The sequence below is a fragment of the Narcine bancroftii genome, chromosome 5, assembly GCF_036971445.1.
Source record: "Narcine bancroftii isolate sNarBan1 chromosome 5, sNarBan1.hap1, whole genome shotgun sequence".
NCBI lineage: Eukaryota > Metazoa > Chordata > Chondrichthyes > Torpediniformes > Narcinidae > Narcine > Narcine bancroftii.
This window is the reverse complement of record NC_091473.1, coordinates 40,670,103-40,692,665: the sequence shown is the minus strand read 5'-3', so window position 1 is coordinate 40,692,665 and position 22,563 is coordinate 40,670,103. Positions and strand designations below refer to the sequence as shown.

The 22,563-nt window shown below is 43.6% G+C and overlaps 1 protein-coding gene across 15 annotated transcripts in view; it reads right to left on the bottom strand.

Annotated features, from left to right (window-relative positions):
* LOC138763304 (5'-nucleotidase domain-containing protein 2-like) overlaps positions 1–22,563 on the bottom strand; it is a 130,764-nt gene that overhangs the window by 84,111 nt on the left and 24,090 nt on the right. For all 15 annotated transcript variants that reach the window (XR_011357479.1, XM_069937205.1, XM_069937212.1 and 12 more), the window contains exons 3-6: positions 21,273–21,347; positions 19,764–19,819; positions 18,752–18,845; positions 970–1,098 (exon numbers count right to left, since the gene is read on the bottom strand). Coding sequence is in view for 14 of the 15 variants with exons in the window: in XM_069937205.1 (XP_069793306.1) it covers positions 970–1,098; positions 18,752–18,845; positions 19,764–19,819; positions 21,273–21,347 (354 nt within the window). In the remaining variant the exon portion in view is untranslated. The remainder of the gene's footprint in view (positions 1–969; positions 1,099–18,751; positions 18,846–19,763; positions 19,820–21,272; positions 21,348–22,563) is intronic.

Below are 22,563 nucleotides of genomic sequence, written 5' to 3'. Positions count from 1 at the left end.
GATTCTTCAGCCTCCTCTTCACATTGGGGGCACTTTTACTTAAAAATCAGTCTCATTTTTAACCAAAATTTATCTGAAAGGCTACCTCTTGCCCATTTCATTCAGTGGATGGCACAAGGATCAGGCACAGATAAAAAAATATATGGGGAATAGATGCAAGAAGTGAGGTGCGCTGTTAGCCAGAATCAGACACACAGAAGGTAAAGACTGTACAACAGGCTTTAATCTACAAAGACTTCCACAGAGCCAGGCTGGCCGTAGCTGCAGCAACTCTGAGTGAAGCCTCGGGAGGCCGGCGCAGGCTTATATCCGACTGACACCCGACTGGGTGGGGCTTGATCCACTCAGGCCGGCTGATTGACAGCCGGCCAGGTGTTGTCCTGTCCTCTTACACTCCTGCAGGTACAGAGGTTGCCCCCTGCAGTAGGCCGGCGGTACACTCCTGCAGGTACAGAGGTTGCCCCCTGCAGTAGGCCGGTGGTGTCCCACCACAAGAAGAATGGACAAAATGTTTTGCTGCAATCTCGGGAATTAGTCACGATTCATAACCTATGATGTTTTTAGATTTGATTCCCAATAAATTACTTACAAGAAAGAAAATGGTTCAAAGACTTTTCACATCCTTCATGTCATATCCAGACATTTCCATCAATGTACATTGTTACATTTGTTCTCTATTTACACTATTGCCACCACTGTGGCACCTTGTTTTTGATGTGCTTGAGTAATTAGGCTGAACTTAATTAAAGTTACAAATTGAACACAAAATCAAATAATGTTATAATAAAAAAACATATTAATCTAACATACGGAGAAACAAAGAGCAAAATGGCATAAATCAAATTATTTCATAGTTAATTTTGACTAATAAAAATAAGCACTTAGGTAATTGGTGCTGATGAAGTCAATCTATTAAAATAGAAACCAGTCCCAGCTGGTTCAAGATTGTAGAGTAAATTGTGTACTCACGCTTACATCCCTGAAGAGGTGAACAGGGTCATAGTCAATGTTGTGGTTAATAAAATAATCGTTGACATATGAAAGAAGAGTCATTTCAGGTAGAGAAAAAATATCCATGAACTGTTTCATGGAAGGGCCCTAAAGCACAAAAACAAAATGTAAATATATAAATGAAACAAAATGTACAGCTCTCCCTTGAACTTGCATTTTATTAGTCTTCTGCTTGGAGGAGAATTTTCAAAGCTACCCGTTGAGCAAGAATGGTTTGACAAAGGGTTTAAATGTTTCAGACTTCCACACTTACAACTTCCTTGACACTCCTAACCCATTTCGCAGCATTTTGATATGATCATTATGGGAACCTGCATATTCTTTAGGTCTTGAAAAATGAACCAATGTTGTAAAAAATACACAGAAATGCTGGCGGCAACCAACTGGTCTCTCAGCGTCCATAGGTGGTAAAATATATTTCCTGTTTCAGCTCTGAGCCTTTCTTCAATTAATAAGCAAAGATCAGGAAAGCATTAGAATAAAGACTGAAGACTGGCAGGGGGAGGAGTCCAGACCAATAAAAGGTGTTCGTTGGATTGATTTGTGTTTTGGCTTCCCCCTGTCATCTTCCCTCCGGCTTTGTCTCTTCCCTCCCACTCTTTTCCCCTTTGTCTCCTTTCACAGAGCTAAAGCCTCTCCTCTTATTATATCCAATTAAAACCTTTTGTCATCTGGGCTCCTCTCCCAAACAGTCTTTATTCTGACCCCTTCCTGTTCTCCCTCAAAATGGAGGAACAACACCTCATCTTCGGACTGGGCACCCTCCAACTGGATGGCATTAATATCGACTTCGCTGGCTCTTGTTAAAACACCACCCACCCCCTTCTTCCCCTGTTGCCTCTCCTTTCGCATAGACATGACAAATTCTCCTGTAGACCCTTATCACATTCAATTAACACCTTTTGTTGGTCTGGATTCCTCCCCCATTGTTTGAATTCTGAGACTTTCTGATGTATCCGGCTTCTGCCTTTTCTGATTTTTCCTTGAAGAAGGGCTCAGGGCCGAAACATTAGTGATGTATCTTTGCCTCCTCTGGACACTGTGAGACCGGCTGAGTTCCTTCAGAATTTTTGTGCGTTTTTATGACAATCACAAGAATCTGCAGGTTTTTGTGCTTCACCTTGAACCAGTGTTGTGATAAAGTAGTGAGGGCCGGACCAGTAATATATCTCCAGCTAGGAGCTTGGACCAAAACATAGCTGCAAACCTTTCCCCTGATTCGCTTTGTTTTTTTTTTAAAAACCCACAGATATCACACAGAGCACATTTCTGACACAACAATTTAATCACAACAGGAAATCAATCATTTTCATTTACTCATTTTGGTAAAATGCAATATAGGCTGAACATTAATGAAGTTTTTTAGAATATGCACTAACTCAAACAGAATGAATTATCAACAAAATGTATAGAAGTCAAAAGCCATAGAAACAGGCCCTTCGGCCAAACTTATCCAGCTTTAATTGTCTATGTTTGGACCCATATCTGTCCAAACCCTTTCCATTCTAGACAAAGGAGGATATGTAAAAACAGTAAAGCAGCAGACATAACCATTAGATTTTGAATCCATTGAAGACATCGAGACATCAGCATGACCACGAGAAGCATTGTATATTTTCAGAGTAAAATTAAGTGTCACCTGCTGCAGCTATCAGGGAAGGCCTGGGCTCTCAGGACGACACAGTTGGAGCCCAGGAGCTTCAGCATCAGAGGAGGGGACAGCCGAGGCTGAGATTTGAGGAATGTACTGCAATTTGGAAGCCCAGGATAGTCTTAACATCGGGGGAAATTGGGGGATGGTGTGTGACAATGTAGTGACGTTGCAGGCAGAGGTAAAATGGAAGAGTGACGTGGGTCTCTGGGGCCAAAAAGTAGATGAGATCTTGGTGACCAGGAGTTTGACATCAGGAGCCAGTAGTGAGGCTTCTGGACATGGTGGTGCCTTGCAAGGTCTGATGTGGATAAAGAAGACAACCAAAAGAATCATCCTACATGGGAGTACATTTCAGTATTAAAACAAAAAAAAATTATTGTCCCAAAAGTAGCATATTGCAAGCAAAATGGTAATATTAAAGTGGTTTTATAACAATGGACAATGAAGATTTTGCTTCCTGAGCACTTTGGGTGTAATTTATAGATTTTGGGCGGCTGATCACAAAAATCACCTTAAAATGTTCCTATCATATACTGTTTTTGTGGTTTCCTGTCATATTTTAAGACTACTTGAAGAATAAACAAAACAATGAAGTGCAAAATATCATTAAAAATTCATTTTCTGCATTCGCACTTGGATTTTTTCCCTGCTGTTCTTGGTGCAGTCAGTGACGAACATGGTGAAAAGTTTCACCAGGACATTGTGACCATGGAAAAGTGGTATCTGGGCAACTGGAATCCATCAATGCTGGCTGACTATTGATGGGTACTGACACGAGAGGCATCAGATGCTGAGTACAAATGAAAAATCAGCGGCAAAACAATTTTAGGTCAGTTGAACTAACGCAATGTGTCAGCATAATTTTGTGATTAAATATGCTAAATTTAATAAAATTAATTTAATGTTTCACAAACTTCCTACATGATACAGCAAATCTGAAATTTGTGTTTAACTTGAAGTTGTCTATTATAATGCCCAATATTCTTTTCAGGAAGCAAACCTTTTGAAAAAAAATTGTTGTCCAGTGAAATAGGACTGACGTGAAAGATGAAACCCAGACAAAAATACCCAGTTGAGTGTCCACCAGTATTAAATATAGCACAGGACAAAATCATGGCTCCAGTTAGTTATATATCTTTGCTACATTAAAAAATAATTTTTAATGACCTGCTGAGTTTCCCAGCACTTTTGCTTATTGAACTACAAACACAGTATCCCACTTGTTTAACAACATCGGTCCAGTGAATGGCTTCAAATCGGAGTTTGGATGCTTTCTGGTGGAGTTAGTATATTTTCAATGGGAATATTTAGATTTTACACTGGTGCTCTGCCCTGGTTTACTCACACATTCCAACAATGTGCTTGTAAGTTAATTAGCTACTGTTTAAGAAATTTTTTTTTTGCCACTTGTCTGCAGCAAGGAATCAAAGAGAAATTGATGGGCATGTGAGAGAATTGATTACAGGGAAATAGGATCGCCCTGGAGGCTGGCATAGATCCAATGAGCTAAATGGCCTTTCTATTTGTTATAAACTGGGAAAAATTATGCCAGAAATGTCATTTTGTAATTTGCTTTGATATTCTAAACATAACACCAAGTCTACAAGATTAGGAGAGGCATAAGTGGGGAGGACAGCTAAAACCTTCATCCTGGGTGACAGCAGCAAATAACACAAGACATTTGTATAAGATGAGGGGAGAAAAGTTAAGGGAGACATCAGATGCAAGTGCTTTCTTAAAAAAGAGTTGCAAGTACCTGGAACGCATTGCTAGAGATGGTGGTGAAGGCTGGTATAAATGGGACATTTAAAAGACTCTTAGATAGCCACATAAATGCAAGATAAAAATGGGTTATGGGTGTTAGGAAGGGAATGTTTAGATTGTGAGGTAGGTTTGCATAGGTCAACATAACATCAGTCAAAGCACCTGAACTGTGCTGTAATGTTCAAGGTGCTTCAATATCATGGTCTAAGTGCTAATTTTTGCTTTTCATTGTGTCCTCATTACAGTGTATTTGGCATTGGCAGTAAGACATTCTTAAATGAAAAGTCAGTGAAACTGGTCATGATGTGTTCACTTTGGGCTAGTTATCTTCTCTGCATTTGAACAAACCTTTATTTTAAAATTTTTAATTTAGAGACACAGCATGGTAATAGGCCCTTCTGACCACAAGCCCATGCCGCCCAAATATACCAGTTAACCTATACATCCCATACATTCTTTGGGGAGGGGTGGGAGGAAACCCACACAGACACAGGGAGAATGTTCAAACATCTTACAGACAGCATGGAATTCAGATTTATTGTCAGAGTAAATACATGACATCATATACGACCCTGAGATTTTTTTTCCTGCAGGCGCAGCACAATTACCATGAATTACAAAAAAAACTGTATACAACATGCACATCTAAACAAATAAAGAACCATCAACACATAACAAATGTAAACAAACTGACTGTGCTATACAGAGAGGATTTTTTAAAACAAATCAATAAAGGGCCAAAGAGTCTTTAAATGAGTCCCTGAATGAGTTTGTTGTTGTGGAGTTTGATGGTGGAGGGGTAGCAGCTGTTCCTGAACCTGATGACGCGAGTCTTTCCTGATGGCAGCAGCAAGAACAGAGTATCTGCTGGGTGGTGAGGGTTTTTGATCATTGCTGCAGGTCTCTAATGGCAGCACTACCTGTTGATGCCCTCAAATAGTGGGGAAGGTCTTTCTTGTGATGTCTTGGACTGTGTCCACTACCTTTTGCAGGGCTTTACGCTCCCCATACCAGACCATAATGCAGCCAGTCAGCCCACTTTCCACCACACATCTGAATAAGTTTCCCAAGGTTTCTGATGTCATACCAAACCTCTGCTAACTCCTAAGGAAGTAGAGGCATTGACATGCTCTTTACGATCCTATCAGTGTGTTGGTCCAGGAAAGATCCTCCAAAATAGTGATTCCCAAGAACTTAAATATTCTCACTCTCTCCATCTCTGATACTCCAATGACCACTGGATTGTATACCTCTGGTTTTCCTTTCTTGAAGTCAACAATCAGCTCCTTCGTTTTGGTGACATTGAGTGCAAGGGTATCGTTGGTGCACCATTCAGCCAAGTTTTCAATCTCCCTCCTGTATGCGGACTCATCCCCTTCCTTTATACAACCCACTCCTATGGTATCGACTGCAAATTTGTATATGGTGTTATTGTCATACTGAGCCAGACAGTCATAGGAGTAAAGTGAGTAGAGCAGGGGGGGCTAAGAACATAGCCCTGTAGTATTCCAGTACTGATGGAAATTGTGGAGGAGAACTTCTTACCCATCTAAACTAATTGTGGTCTGAAGATAAGGAAATCCTTGATCCATTTACACAGTGGGGTGCTAACTCCCAGGTCTTGGAGTTTGCTTATCAGCTTTGAGGGGATGATAGTGTTAAATGCCGAATTGCAGAAGAGCATCCTGATGAAAGCATCTTTACTGTCAAGGATATGAACACAGATCACTGGTGCTGCAATAACATTGCACTAACCATGTGTTATAAATGAAAAGTTAATGTGTCTGCAAGTACTGAATTAATACTAGAAACCCTACTATTCTGAAATGCGGGTTTTGGGAAACCCTTTTGAATCAATTATATCTCACAAAAAAAATTCCATACCTGCTTCATTAACCCACTGATATTTAGAAATTTGAGGAGTGACATTGTGTTTAGTCACCTTGAACTGCAACAGTAGCAGGCATCTGGAATTTGTGCTTTTATATGTAGAGACCTCCTCTTTAAACATCAGGCTCTCCTTACGTAAACTTGTTAATTCACTCTAGACTTTCACTAGCCTGCCACTACAGATTGCAAGCAATGCACACACACCTCTATTAATTTACTCATGTCAACAAATGGTATCAGTATCTGACCTTGTCGGAAAAACACAATGAAATGCATTTAACCAGATGTGGCAATAACTGCAATAACCTATTCAAATAAAGAAAAATAGAGTTGTTTATCTGATACATTTTCTAAAAATACATCAGAACATTTTTGTTTTACACAACATTGAAAGAGGGTTGTCATAACCACTCCAGGCTCCTGCTTGCCCTTTGTGACTGACCTATGAACTCCAGAGAAAAAAATATCACCAAACATTTTACTTCGGGTGCAGCCCATTCTCCTGAACCTATTTTAAAAACCATCAAGGAGTTTACAGTTTAATTCATAGGACACGCAAGGCCAGAATTTACTTGCTCTTGTGGAAGTTGCTTGCCAGGTTACTTCAGAGGCAGACCAATTAAGAGTCAAGCAAGAGCCATGAGAAAAAAAAAAATGACAATATCGGAGGTTGTTTCCTTTCAGTTTATTAATCAGACTGGTTTCCCAGTATGCCCCAAAATATGACCATTACACTGAACCATGCCAACCTCAATCTTTTGAGACTGTAATATGATCAATGGGTCAAGAGCATAATGGCCATGAAGAAGTGCCATTCCAGCTTGTGACATCACCCAACACTATTCTTCAATTTTCCAGCCACAATGTTGCATCCTATCAACTGGAGTAGAGCCAAGAATGTAGGATAACAAGAAGTACAGAAATCCAACAACTTGCACTGCTTAGGGATTGGGTCGGTCCGGATTTTCAGATTTTCTGAATTCTTGGGCAATACTTTTAAAATTCAAATTTATGGAGGAATAAAGAAGAAATTAACAGATAAATTTTGATAGTTTATTCATTAGCAAATACAGCATTCTTCACTTATCAAAACAAGCAGTTTTAAATAAAAATAAAGTTAACATTTGACAAAAATGTAAACATAAAATATTCTCTTGTTGCCGCTGTACATCTGTGGCACCTACATACGTTTTTTCAAAAAGTCCATATTCTCATGTGATCTGAATTTTTGGACTTCTACTGTCAGATCAGGAGTAGGCCATATCTGGCTTTCAAGCCTGCTCTGCCACTCAGTAAGACCATGGCTGATCTGGCCATGGACTCTGTTCCACTTACTCACCATCTCCAAAAAACCCCAATTCCCTTATTCTTCAAAAGGCTACCTCAATCTTAGAACTAATCTTCAGAACTACTTAGAATCCACTCAACCTACAGTGACAACAGTCTAAGATTACCAAAAGTCTTAGCCCAGTGGCCATATGCAGATCACTTCTGCATCTGTTCATACTCAAGAGGACAGGCATGAAATTTTCACTGATGTATTCAAAGCATATTAGAGGGGCTAAAATATCACGGAATAGAGGACTATGTAACAATTTTTATATTTACTTCATTGTTAAGGGAAAAGTATAAGGTAATTAAGTGGCAATCACAGCATGGAGCAGAGTTGGCTGAGTACAGTAGGGGCAGAATTGTCTGCTCCCCAAATACAAGGGAGAGGAAATGGATGAAACGATTTAGGAGGAATGCTCAAACTGAAGGAGGTGTTGAGTAGCGCAGGAGACACAGGGCAGACCAGAACAAAGAATATCCTGTAAGAAACAAAGGGAATGGAAAGCCAGTCTAGGAAGAAGATTAAGGCATGAGGAGGTGTTAAAGAGAACAGAAGACATTGGCCAGACAGGAACAGAACGATGATTGGAAATATCTGGGGCAGGAATTGATTTCTGGTCAAAACAATAGGATGGTCTGATCTGGAAGATTTAAGATAAGAGGTCTACACCCAAGATAAACTGTAGAATAAGGAAATTGCTGGTGATATACTTTATGTAAAAATCTAGCCAAGGAAGCCAACTTTTGTTCTGTATGGTAAATTGTAGCTATATAAACTGAGCAGACTGGACAATAGGGGTCAGTCTTGGGGAATAGCTCACTGTGCAGGTGACCTATGAACTAATGATTGACCCAGAGCTCTGTTAAGTTTTATTCTTGTGTTGTATAATAAACTGACTGTTGAACCGAATACCTTCTCCTATCACTTCATTCAACGAGCATGCTGGACTCAGACGACACATAGGCTAAATTGAGGGTAGGGTAAAGCCAGAGACCGACAGGTGGGCCTTCCATTCAACAGCCAGGAGGCAAAGATCCTGTATCAAACAGCCTCTGCTACATCATAGATCCCTCCGACAATAAAGATTCATGGCTAGACCCTCGATAACATGGGTCATTTCATGCAATCTCAGAGCCACTTCTGAAGAAAGGCAAATATTGATGGTGAAAACACTAAAAGTCACTATAAAGTTAAGAGCAAAAGAATAGCAAGGGATAAAATTGGTCCTCTTGAAGACTGGAGTCGTTTGTTATCTACACATGGTGCCAAAAGAAATGGGGGAGATCATGCATGGATTTTTTAAAATCTGTATTTACTTGGGAAATGGGTACAGGCTCTATAGAAATGAGGCAAAACAGTAGTGAGGTGAGGTGGATGCAGGTTCGATTTCAACATTTAAGAGAAATGTGGGTGGGCACGTGGATGAGAAGTGCATGGAGTACTAAAGATGCAGGATGATGGGACTATGTGGAATTTGGCACAGACTAGCTGGCCAAAAGGCTTATTTCTATGTTTAATGGTTCTAAAGTTTGAGTAAACCCTTTAGTTGATTGAAGATAAGAATACTTGAAGATCAGAACCTCAGCGCTAGCCAAAAAAATACATTCTCTACCTGGCAGCAGTAATCCCTGCTCACCTTTATACTTTTGTGACCAGGGGTACCTACAGCAGGCACTTGAAAAATACCACCGACATCATCTCCATAAATGCTTCACATACATTGAAGGTGAAGTGAACCAAGGCTGTCCACGACCAGATCAAGAGCTCCAGTTACTCTTGGTCAGTTATGCCGGGTTGGCCACATTGTAAATACCCCTGAAACCAGACTCCTAACAGGCAGAGCTCTGTGAGTTGTGGGAAGAATTCCATCGGAAGACAAACCTTTTATTCCCACATTAGCCACCTCAGAACCCAGGAAACCAGAACACAGAATTATACGGCACGAGCAGGCCCTTCAGCCCAAGTCTGCACCAAACTATGATCCAATCCAATCTGCCTGCACTTGGTGTATTTCCATCTATTCCCCACCTGATCATGTGTCCAAACAGATGAAGTAGGTCATCATCAATCTTGGGTGACTGCCAAAGGCTGGAAACTAGAGTAAAACATGAGAGTCTGCAGACCCCACGATTGAAGTAAAAACACATTGCTGGAGAAACTGAGCATTTTATACATCAAATATAACTGACTTTTCAGGCTGTAATGGAGGATTTAGACCAGCTTATGCAAGAAGGGATGCAGTTGCATCAGAAGACATAATCTAAATTCCACCATGGGGCCCAGGGATGCAGTTGAATAGGAAGACATAAATCTAATTTACACCATGAGGCCTAGGATGCATATGAATTAGTAGACACATCTAAATTCCACCATGAGGCCTAGGATGCATATGAATTAGTAGACACATCTAAATTCCACCATGAGGCCCAGAGATGCAGTTGTCTTTTGTTGGTTGCAGACTGTCAGGAGACCTTGAAGATAATTAAATCATTTATTCAAAGAGATAAGCTATGAGTAAACCATTTTTTGGGTAATGTAAGCCATGGTTTCGCTGCTGAAGTGGAGACTCTCTGAGGGGTGGAAACGTCTCTCAGCAAGAACAACTTCGAGAGTCCAGCTAACGTCCCGGTCGGGGGAGGTGGAGAAGCTGCTACTGACGCCCCGACAACCTACTACAAGTGTGTGGTCTTTGCCTCGCTTTGGCAGTTGGGGCCAGTCCAGGCATTGATAAGTATAATTGGGAAGGGCTTGCATATTGTAGTTTGAAATCAGCTTTTGAATTTGTAATAAACATTTGTATAAACTGAACTGCTCTTGGTGAGGGTGTCTATTTTCTTTCGGTAGCTCAAACACTGTGACCAATCTAAAACGAACAAAGTGAGAGGTACAAGTTTACCCAGGACAATTGGCGTAGTCGGCAGGATTGGTCTCGAGATGTTTCGCCGAAAGTAAGAGATGAGCCCTGAGCAGTTCTTGATTCCGGGATGGACTTCCAAAGACAATGAGTTTGGCATGTTGGCCAATACCCTGTCTTTATTGGGACCACCCATTAGTTGGAATGAGAAGTTAGATCAATCAAGTCCGCTTCTGGGAGAGTGGGTTGCCACTCTCCTTCGAGAAAGTAAATTTCCTGTTAAAAAGGGGACGCTGACGGATGGTTTTGGGCTGCTGGCCACAGCCTTACGCCACTCCGTTCAGCGTAAAGCAGAATCAGTTCAGCAAGAAGTAGAATCTCAGCACAAGAGAGAGCAACTAGAGGAGGAGCTAGAAGCCCTGCGACAACACTGTTCCATGATGAGCGAGATTGTTCACACCAGTCAGGACCGAGCCAAAGAATGGGAGGATAAGCATGTCCAAACGATCTGCCGTAATATTAAACTCTGGCAGCAGCTCTGTGCAGATAAAGAAAGGCATGGAGTAGAACCCGATCCACATTGTATTCATGCCATGACAAGGAATGGCGACGATCCTAATGTAATTGATGATTGGGACGGGAACATCTGGAATGATGACAATGGTAATAATGCAGATACTCCTCAGCATCTGCTTAACATACTACCCTCTCCACCCGCTGTTCACTCCCACCCTGTAAGGCAGTGGATTTTCCAAACAGATGGAGAGGGAGAGGGGTGGACTGTAACTGACGAGATTGAAGAAGTAGATCCCTTGATCTCACTAGAGGACCCAGGGGAAGGTACCCGAACCCTTGCTTATGCTCAATGGCACACCCCCTCTTTGGGAAGGCCTAGGCCTCGGCCCGTCTACTGGGCAAAGGACCCTGTGGGCCAAAGTGGGAGCAGGGGTCAAGAGCAGTAAATGATACGTGACTTCTCTATAAAAGAGCTGGCTGCCATTGATCGATTTAGGCAAAAGGCAGGAGAAACTCTGGCGGCCTGGCTCCAGCGTGTTTGGGAGCAAGGAGGGGATAATGTATATTTAACCCCTGAGGAATTGTTGGGATTAGGAGCATTGACTACTGCTATCTGGGTCACCGCTGAGCTGCGGGGTAGAGGAAGAGAGGTGGATTACTTACTCGCCACTCTAGGGGATGCCCTGCTACGAGTATACCCGTCACCAGTAGATTGGGATTTACATTTGCAGAACAATTGGGGCACCCCAGAGGAGGGTATAGCAGTAATTCATCAACAGGCCCTGGCCTCTGCCTTGTATCCAGGGTGTTTGAGGCTGTGGGTACATGGGGGGAGCCCTGATGAAGAGATATTCATGGCCGGAATGCATACCCAATTGGTTCGTTCCACCCAACCCACTGTACAGGGACTGGTTCTGTCCGTAACTAGTCCGCTAATTGGGCACCCTGTGTCTGAGGCGGCGCACGCCTTATCTGGGCTTCGAGAATTAGAGTTGGGAGGTAAAATCCACTCACGTACAACCCAGGTTACATCAGACAAGCAGGATGAAAGGAGAGGGGCTGCTGCTAACAAGGGACCGACAAGAAAGGACCTTTTTCTAACCTTGTTAAAGTTAGGCGGACCTAAAAGTGATATTGATGGGAAACCTACTGCGGTCCTTTATGCCCTTTATAAGAGGAAGGCAGGGGAACATTATCCCCAGCTGTTGAGTCTTCCTGGCCCAACTGTGCCATCTGCTCCCACTGCTGCTCTATCGAGGCAGATTCTCTTGCTCCAGTTACCCGTGATGAGATACAACAAATGGTTAAAAAGGCTCTTATGGATAATAGTGGCATGTGGGCCTGGAAGCCCCCGAACCCTACTAAAGCATGAGGGTGTGGGCAGGGCCCTCGTGTCTACTCCATTGAGATACGGCGGATACCCGGGGACCCACGGCCCTACATATCGTTAACAGTCCATTGGGGTGGGGGTAATGTCCGCCAATATTTGGCCTTGGTTGATAATGGTGCGGAGCACTCGGTGATTCCTGGTAACCCTGACCTCTGGACTGGACCGACATTTCGAATAGAGGGGATGGGAGGAGCAATCACCATGGCGAAGGAAATAAAAGTCCGCACCACAGTGGGTGATGGCCCTTCGCCTATATGGTTACATGCCCTGGTGGCTGCCACTGACGAGTGTATCCTAGGTATCAATATGTTGGCCGGTACGGCCCTTAATACTAGCCAAGGGGGATTTGCATTTGGAATTTGGACTATTACAAAAAGACTAGTGGTGGTTCGGGCTAAGTGGGATCCTGTGATGGTGCCTGCCCCCCCGAAACCAGTATGCATTCCACAGTATCGCCTCCCTGGAGGGCAGGAAGAGACTGCAGCCACCATCGATGCTTTGCAAGGAGAAGGGGTAGTGAAGCCCGCAACGTCGCCCTTTAATAGCCCTGTTTGGCCGGTCCAGAAGCCAGATGGTTCCTGGAGAATGACAGTTGACTATCGTTTTTTGAACAAAGATGCCCCACCACTTGCTTCGGCAGTTCCGGACATTGTTACCCTTATTGAAAACATTGCTACTGGGAACAGAGGAACATGGTATGCTGTCATTTATCTCACTAATGCCTTCTTCAGTATTCTTATAGATGAGGTCTCACAGGATCAGTTCGCGTTTACCTAGAAGGGGGCATCAGTATACTTTCACCCGCCTCCCTCAGGGCTATGTACACTCTCCCACTATTCGCCACAGCATAATTGCCCGTGATTTGGAGGCAGTGCCAGTATCGCCTTCTCTCTCCATTCACCATTATATTGATGCTGTGATGATCCAAGGGACCACGGAAGAGATGGTACAGAAAGCAGAACAAGAGGATGCCTGGTTTACTGATGGTAGCAGCCGGTGGGTGCAAGGAAAGCAGAAGTGGAAGACGGTGGCTTACCATCCCAGGACAGGAACTCACTTATTGGAGGAGGGGGATGATGGCTCCAGTCAGTATGCTGAGTTGAAGGCGGTCACTTTTCCACGAGACTCCCATGATCACCCTCTTCGGCTGTTTACTGATTCCTGGGCTGTGGCTAATGGACTAGTGGTATGGATGCCTGATTGGCAAAAGAATGACTGGCTGGTACATGACCACCCAGTATGGGGCAAACAGTTGTGGCAGCTGTTGTGGGATGCTTCCCATCATCGTGAGATAACCGTATTTTACGTTGACGCCCATACCAATGCAACGACGAACATGCCACATCATAATGCAGAAGCAGATCAGCTTGCCACTATCAGCCGCACTGATACCGTCCCCCTGGCTCGATGGGCACACAAACAGAGTGCCCATTTGGGGGAGAAGGGATCAGCTATGTGGGCCCGTACACGTGCCTTACGCATCCATCAGGATGATGTCCACACAGTCGTGCGGACATGCCCAGCATATCAGCTTGTGAAGTCCCGCACTGTTCCTCCTGGTCCGCATGGCTGAATAAGACGGGGAGCTTGCTCAGCTGTGGTCTGGTAAACTTTACGTCCTAGAGATGGGTGACACCTTTTAGGCCTGGTGTTTGCTTTTCCCCACCAAGATGGCTGACCAAGCTAGCACAATCCAAGGACTAAACCATTTAATTTCTCATTATGATGTACCAGAAGAAATTCAGTCTGATAATGGCTCGCAGTTCTCCGGAAAGGCAATCTTGGCAGCTGACAACAGTATTTTATGGGTCCACCGTATTCCTTATTACCCACACGCAGGCTGCCGGGTTATTTGAATGAATGAAAGGCTTACTGATGGAACAAATTCGTTTGTTAACACCACTGGGGACCCTGAAGAGGTGGAGCCATATGCTGCAGCAGGCAGTCGACAATTTGAATCACCACCCTTTAAAGGGAGGTGCACCTTTCCACCAACTTCTTCATGCTTCTGAACTACAGCCTATTCCAGAGGAAAAACCGTCATTGCCCCCCATTTCCGAGCTGAGAATGCCGGACAAAAGGTATGGGTGGCACCACCAGGTAGTGACCCTCCTGTAAAAGGGGAAATAGTGACACCTGCCCAGGGTAACACTCGGTGTGGGTAGCTATTGAGGGACAGGATGGTTTAGTTTGTTTAAATACTGAATGCTTACGGCATCGTGAGTGACATATGTCAGGCTTCTTTGTTCCAGGTCCTCCATCTTGCGCTCCTGCTGATCTGGCTTAACAGCTGCTTTGATGCCAGCAATTGGATTTGTAATGTCGAGGACGTTCCGAGGGAATTGCCCATGGGGGACACGGCCTGATATAGCCACTAATATATCTGATATTGTTCAGCATGTTTCAAAATCTGTTTGTGAGCTTCAGTGTCTGGGTATTGTGGACCACAAGGATAGTTTGAGCCTTGGTTGGAATCCTTTTTCATGGTTAACTGGTACATTTTGGGGATTGGGCCACAATATTCTCCGTTGTTTGCTCGCATTATTGCTTATTTTTGTGATTATTTTCGTTTTAGTTTCTCTTTTTCGCTCCTTCTGTACTCAAATGCTTGTTAGGTCTCGTAAGTGACTGGCTGCGACCAAGGGGTGGAATGTAATGGAGGTTTTAGACCAGCTTATGCAAGAAGGGATGCAGTTGCATCAGAAGACATAATCTAAATTCCACCATGGGGCCCAGGATGCAGTTGAATAGGAAGACATAAATCTAATTTACACCATGAGGCCTAGGATGCATATGAATTAGTAGACACATCTAAATTCCACCATGAGGCCCAGAGATGCAGTTGTCTTTTGTTGGTTGCAGACTGTCAGGAGACCTTGAAGATAATTAAATCATTTATTCAAAGAGATAAGCTATGAGTAAACCATTTTTTGGATAATATAAGCCATGGTCTCACTGCTGAAGTGGAGACTCTCTGAGGGGTGGAAACGTCTCTCAGCAAGAAGAAGAACTTCTAGAGTCCAGCTAACATCCCGGTCGGGGGAAGTGGAGAAGCTGCTACCGGCGCCCCGACAACCAACTACAAGCATTGTGGTCATTGCCTCGCTTCGGCAGTTGGGACCAATCCAAGCGTTGATAGTATAATTGGGAAGGGCTTGCATATTGTAGTTTGAAATCAGCTTTTGAATTTGTAATAAACATTTGTATAAATTGAAGTGCTCTCGGTGTGGGTGTCTATTTTCTTTCGGTAGCTCAAACACTGTGACCAATCTAAAACGAACAAAGTGAGAGGTACAAGTTTACCCAGGACACGGGCTTGTGTCCTTCATCAAGGTTAATGCAAAAGTTAACTTCAGAGTAGGCAGAGTTAAGGCAAAGAGATTTGGCAGAGCTTTAGAGCAAAGGAGAACTTCTTTAGGGTAGGCATTAGGGTAAACACAAAAGTCTACAGACTCAGTGATTAACATAAAAGCACAATGCTGGCGAAACTCAGCAGGTCAAACAGTGTCCATAGGATGTAAAGATATATTATCGATCTTTCAGGTCTGAACCCTTCTTCAAAGAATAAGCAAAGAACAGGAAGGCTGAATGAAGACTGAATCCTAGTTGGGCGAGGAGTACAGACCAACAAAAGGTGTGAATTGGATATGATGAGAAGAGAAAATTGATTTTGGCTCAGGAAACAAAGGGAAAAGGGAGGGGGATTAATGGAAACCAGAGAAGGTGACCTCAGTAAATATATTTAAGACTAAGTTGGATATATTTTTACATTGTAAGGGAATTAAGGGATATGGGGAAAAGGCAGGTAGGTGGAGATGAACCTATCATCAGATCAGCCATGATCACATTGAATGGTGGGCAGGCGCGACAGGCTGGATGGACTACGTCTGCTCTTATTTCTTATGTTCAAACAATCCTAATGCCATCCTTTTAGAGGGTGCCCAGACAGAAGATGAGTGTTGTTTCTCCAATTTGTGGGTGGTCTCCTCCCACGGCCAGTATTTGGACTTTATTCTTGTCCCTTCCTGTTCTTTGCTTATTCCTTGAGAAAGGGCTCAGGCCTTCAATAATCCATCAGTAATAGATCTTTACCTCCTATTGGCGCTGCGAGACCCGCTGAGGTTCTCCAGCATTTCTTTTAAGTCAAACAGTGTACTTTATATAACAAAGTAAAGAATCATAACCAATGTTTCAGACTTGAGCACTTCATTAAACTGGAAACTGTTGTTTTATGCAGGAAATCAATGCAATTAACATACAGTTCGTCAGCTAAGGGAAGAGTTGCTTTTCCAACCAGCTTGCAAAATGCTTTCATTCTCAAAATCATTGCAATCAATTTACTACCAGTAGATCTGAGGTCACAATATTTTGCTAGTATTTTTATTTTATTGAATACATTTAAAGATTTAACACTAGGATTCTACAATTGAGGCTCTGATTAACAAGTTTAATATACCACTGTGGATTCCCTTGGTTAACAAGAAATTGCAGAGTGAACTACAAACAGCTAGCACAGGGGAAAATGCAACAATAAAAGTAGTTCAGTGTAGTGCAAAATCCTCTCTACTATGTCCTTCTCAGCCAGAACTCGTGTGTGGGTGCAAGATCTTGAGTCAGGCGAAATGAGTAAATTTTATTTGGAAGGACAAAGAGCCAGTTACCCCCTCGAAAGTAAAGAATAAATATGCTTCAACTTCAACCAAATTTATAAATGTCAACAAAAAAAAAACTACATCTCGGGCATTACCAAATATCAGAGCAAACAATGAGCTGCTGGAAGAACTCAGCAGTTCAGGAGCACCCATAGGTAGAAATGGTCAGTTGATGTTTCTGGTTGGTGTACACTATCAAGATTAAAGTAAAATGGAGGTGATATTACATAGATGAAGAGGGAAAGAAGCTAGCGAAGACCTGAGCTGGTGGGGTATTGGATAGGTGGAGAGACCACTGGGAAGAGGGTCATGGGGCAGTTAGTGAGAAATACAAGACACCAGCACACTCGTCTTCCCCTCCCTGCTTATAAAAAAAAATCCTGGGATCATTCACTCTGAATCCCTAGACTGCTCTCGTCTATCCAATCATCCTTCCAGACACTTCCTGCTGTAATTTTAAAAAGTGCAAAACTTGCCTCAAACATCTCCTTCCTCGGTTCCATCCAGGGCTGTAAGCAGACCTTCCAGGGGAGGCACAACTTTACGTGGACATCATGTAACCTGATGTACGGCATTTGGTGTACCTGTTGTGTCCTCCTCTACACCAGTGAGATCCAACTCAGATTGGGTGGCACTTCACTGAATCTGTTTCTGGGTCTAAGCTTGAACTTCCTGTAACCAACCATTTCAACTTCTCCAACTATTCCTACAGGTACATCGGTCCTCAGTTTAATCTATTGCCAGGGCAAGGCCAAATGTAAACTTGAGGAACAACATATTCATATTCCTGCTGGGCATTCTCAAACCTGGAGGTATGAACATAGATGTTTCCAATTTTAGATAACCCCCACCTCTCCCTCACCCTGATCTCTATCTGGACCCACTGTTTTCATTCCTTCTTTACCTACCCATTTACTTAACTTTTCTCTCAAAATCCTCTCTGTGCTGATTCACTAAATTAAATTAAAATTAAGCCATGCATTGATTACAATGCATCTTAATCCTTCCTGGGAATTTCAAGAAATATTTTAATGTGGACAGATGAGAAAATACAGCATTTACTTTAAAAATAACTAGGCTAAGCAGTCCATCTCTCTAAAGTTTAAAAAAAATGTCAGCATCGAACACAAAATACTTGAAAAAAATGTAAAAATTTGGTTAGTGGCTTTTCAGTTTAAAGACAGGTTAACTAGTCTTCCCTGAGGATATACCTTTTCATTGCAGCACACCAGTCTCTATACTAATTAAAATATATTATCATACTACAATTATTTTTGATTTTTCCAAAATCCAGCTCACTTTGAAGCAGTAAAAAAAAAACAATTTTGGAGAAACTCAGCAGGTCAGAGTGTTCCTCAGGCAATGACCTCTCTAAGATAAGAATCAAAAGCCCAGCTTATTTATAAGTGCAAACAATTTCCATTCTGCTTTATTCTTGCCAGAAATTGTGGACCAGTCTGTTTGTTCCCAGCCTCTAACTCGCATCAATCTCATCTTATCAGAAATTGACAAACTAACTCAATTTCTCAGTGTATTCAGAAAGGTGCACGGAATCAGGAATTCACAGACTGGAGATGAGTGTGCAAGGGAGAACGAAGAAAGGCAAAAAGTATTTTATTGCCTGGTTCTGCAATTTACAAAACTTTAAATGTTTATTATATGCACATGAAACCATATAAAGAATTACCTTGCCATAGAAATCACTCATTTGGTAGAGAGGAACATGTTGGGTTCCTTCATATGTTTGAAACACTTCTTCATCTGGTACTGGACTGAGCCCCCTGCAAATATTCAGAAATTAAATTTAATCAAAAAGTGTTACTCAAGAACTAACTTTATAAAAGATTCTGGTTAAACTGCTACAATACAGAATGAACAGACTTCTTCCTATGGGCCAATGAGACTGGTAGAACATCTGTCCAAGACTCCACTATTTATCAACAATATGTATTTTAAATACAGTGAAACCTCGTTAGCACGCGATTCGTTAATCTGCGGAATCGCTTATAGCGCGGGTGTCTATGGACCCCAAACATTGATTTAGGAGTGGTGAACGGCCACAAACTCAAAAATTGACTCTTATGATGGTGGGGGGGCAGGGAGGAGCAGACCAGCAGCGCGAGTTGGGCGGCCGGGAGAGCAACTGGAAAGGGGTGGTGGGTGGATACGGCAGCATGATTCGGGTGGGCTTAAATTCTGTTTACCTGCTTCCTGAATCATGACATACATGCATCTGTTTCGGCTTTAGCGCGGTATAAAATCTTGGACCCCAGCTACCACTTTCTAACAAGGTTTTACTGTATATGTATACATGCACTATATTTGTATGTATGTGTTTTATGTCTGTAGGTATGTTTGCACTGTTTTGTTGGGTTGCAGTGGTACAATCAGATGATAAATAAACTTCCAACTTGACATGCAATTCTCTTACTTGGTAACTGAGTGATTGACACATACATACACACACACAGCGCAGACACACATGCACGCTTAACACACTTTCAACTCAGACTTGGACTGCAAATTTTAAAACTGCATTTAAAAGTTTTAATTACTAATAATTAACTGGAATTCCAACCAAATAGTCACTGCGTTCTTGCAAACCAACAAGCATTGTTAAGATTTGCTCAGCAGTATTTCATGTATGAAAGTCTTGTTTAATTCACATGGAATGTTGCATAACTCAAAAAATTACATACCGATACACTGTTCCTAGCTGGACATAATGGAAAGCATCAATCTTCATTAAAAATCCCTATTAGAAAGAAAATGCAAATTTACACACTGGACCTTTTATAATCTTTTTGGACAAAGTTACTGCCATGTATTAAACTTTTTCGAAGTTTGACCTAGATTTTGCTAAATTAAGTCAGCTCACAACATGTTAACCATCCAAATGATCAAGAATATTTTGAATCATTAATCAGGAGGAATCAAATCAGTTAATGGATTTATATTTCTCATACATCTTATTGAATTGAGACCTGTTAATTCTGCCTCGTCCGCAGGAAAAAGAATCTCAGGGTTGTATGTGATATCATGTATGTACTCTATGACAATAAATCAGAAATCTGAATGTAGAATGGTTTCTCATTATTAAATAAACACCATAATTTATGTAGAGCCTGGAGTTTATCTGCATATGAAATTTTGACAGTGTCAGGCTATTTAAACCACACAAGGAAATAGTAGGGAATGCGTTAATGGGACAAGGGTATTATTAGCAAGAGTAGTATCTATTAGTACTCCACAAATACCCACAAGTTGATGGTAAGCCACTAGCTTGAACTACTACAAGATGTTCTTACCAATCTTCATTGATTATAGTCTGGAGGTGAGGAAATCCATGATCTATTTACACAGTGGGGTGTTAACTCCGAGGTCTTGCGAGTTTGCTGATCAGTTTTGAGGGAATGATGGTGTTAAATGCCAAACTGTACGCATCTTTGCTGTCCAGGTGTGTTCCAGGGCTTTGTGTAGAGCCAGTGAGATGCCATAGACCTGTTTCTGCAATAGGTAAACTGGAATGTACCCATGTCACTGCTCAGGCAGGAGCTGATCTTCTTCATCACCAGCCTTTTAAAACACTTCATCACTGTTGATGTAAGTGCTAAGATCAATTGTTATTAAGGCAGGTTACAGTGCTCTTCTTAGGCAGTGTTATGATTGATGCCTATTTGAAACAAGTAGGTACCACAACCTTGCAGGAGTGAGATATTGAAGATATCCGTGAATACCTTGGTAAGTTTGTCAGCACAGATTTTTAAACCTCAGCTAGGTACTCCATCTGGGCTGGATGCTTTCCTCAGATTCACTCTCCTGAAGGCAGCACGCACATCATCCTCAGAAATGGACAGGATGGGATCATCAGGGGATGTGGGGGTGTGGAGGGGTGGTTCTTCACTCTTACAACCATCAAATTGGGTGTAGAAGACATCGAGTTCCTCTGGGAGAGAAGCTTTGCTGTCTTTACTGGATTTACCAGATTTGATTACGCAAAGTACTTTAGTACCTCATCCACTACCTCTTGCTCCTGCCATAAAAATCCCTCCTTTATCTTTAAATGGACCTACCCTCTCCCTGGTTATCATCAGGTTTTTAATTTATGCATAAAATTGCAATTTAGTTGTGCACGTTTACTTGTAAGCAGATGATAAAGATTTGCTACACACTTGTTACTTAAGACTGCTCCCCTATTAAAGTATTACCTTCCGCACATCATAATGGAGGCCTCTGATGGCAAAGTTGGGTTGATATTCATATTCTTTGATTCCTTCCGGATACTGCAAGAAATAATTAAAGACTGAAATAAACTCTCAAAATCAAGTTTTCAGCATTAAACTTTTGCAGCTTCAGTTTTTTTTTTAAATGGTGCTGAAGTGAGTTGATATTTTGTGAGATGCTCCCAGCAGATCCCTTTTCATGCTCGATAGCACACATGTCAAACTCTGGCCCGCCCGCAAGATCATATTAAATATATATGAGAGTTGGCCCGCTGGCCGCCGCGCAAGTATAGCACATGCACAGCAGCAAGTACTACCATAGTAGTTTATAGCACTTCCACAGCAGTTCACCGATATAGTTAACGGGAAAGTTAATTAGATATTCACAGCGGCGCCGATACAACCGGCCCGCCGCCTAGCTCCAACCGGCCCGCCGCCTAGCTCCAACCGGCCCGCCGCCTAGCTCCAACCGGCCCGCCGCCTAGCTCCAACCGGCCCGCCGCCTAGCTCCAACCGGCCCGCCGCCTAGCTCCAACCGGCCCGCCGCCTAGCTCCAACCGGCCCGCCGCCTAGCTCCAACCGGCCCGCCGCCTAGCTCCAACCGGCCCGCCGCCTAGCTCCAACCGGCCCGCCGCCTAGCTCCAACGGGCCCGCCGCCTAGCTCCAACGGGCCCGCCGCCTAGCTCCAACGGGCCCGCCGCCTAGCTCCAACGGGCCCGCCGCCTAGCTCCAACGGGCCCGCCGCCTAGCTCCAACGGGCCCGCCGCCTAGCTCCAACGGGCCCGCCGCCTAGCTCCAACGGGCCCGCCGCCTAGCTCCAACGGGCCCGCCGCCTAGCTCCAACGGGCCCGCCGCCTAGCTCCAACGGGCCCGCCGCCTAGCTCCAACGGGCCCGCCGCCTAGCTCCAACGGGCCCGCCGCCTAGCTCCAACGGGCCCGCCGCCTAGCTCCAACGGGCCCGCCGCCTAGCTCCAACGGGCCCGCCGCCTAGCTCCAACGGGCCCGCCGCCTAGCTCCAACGGGCCCGCCGCCTAGCTCCAACGGGCCCGCCGCCTAGCTCCAACGGGCCCGCCGCCTAGCTCCAACGGGCCCGCCGCCTAGCTCCAACGGGCCCGCCGCCTAGCTCCCACGGGCCCGCCGCCTAGCTCCAACGGGCCCGCCGCCTAGCTCCAACGGGCCCGCCGCCTCGCTCCAACGGACCCGCCGCCTCGCTCCCACGGACCCGCCGCCTAGCTCCAACGGACCCGCCGCCTAGCTCCAACGGACCCGCCGCCTA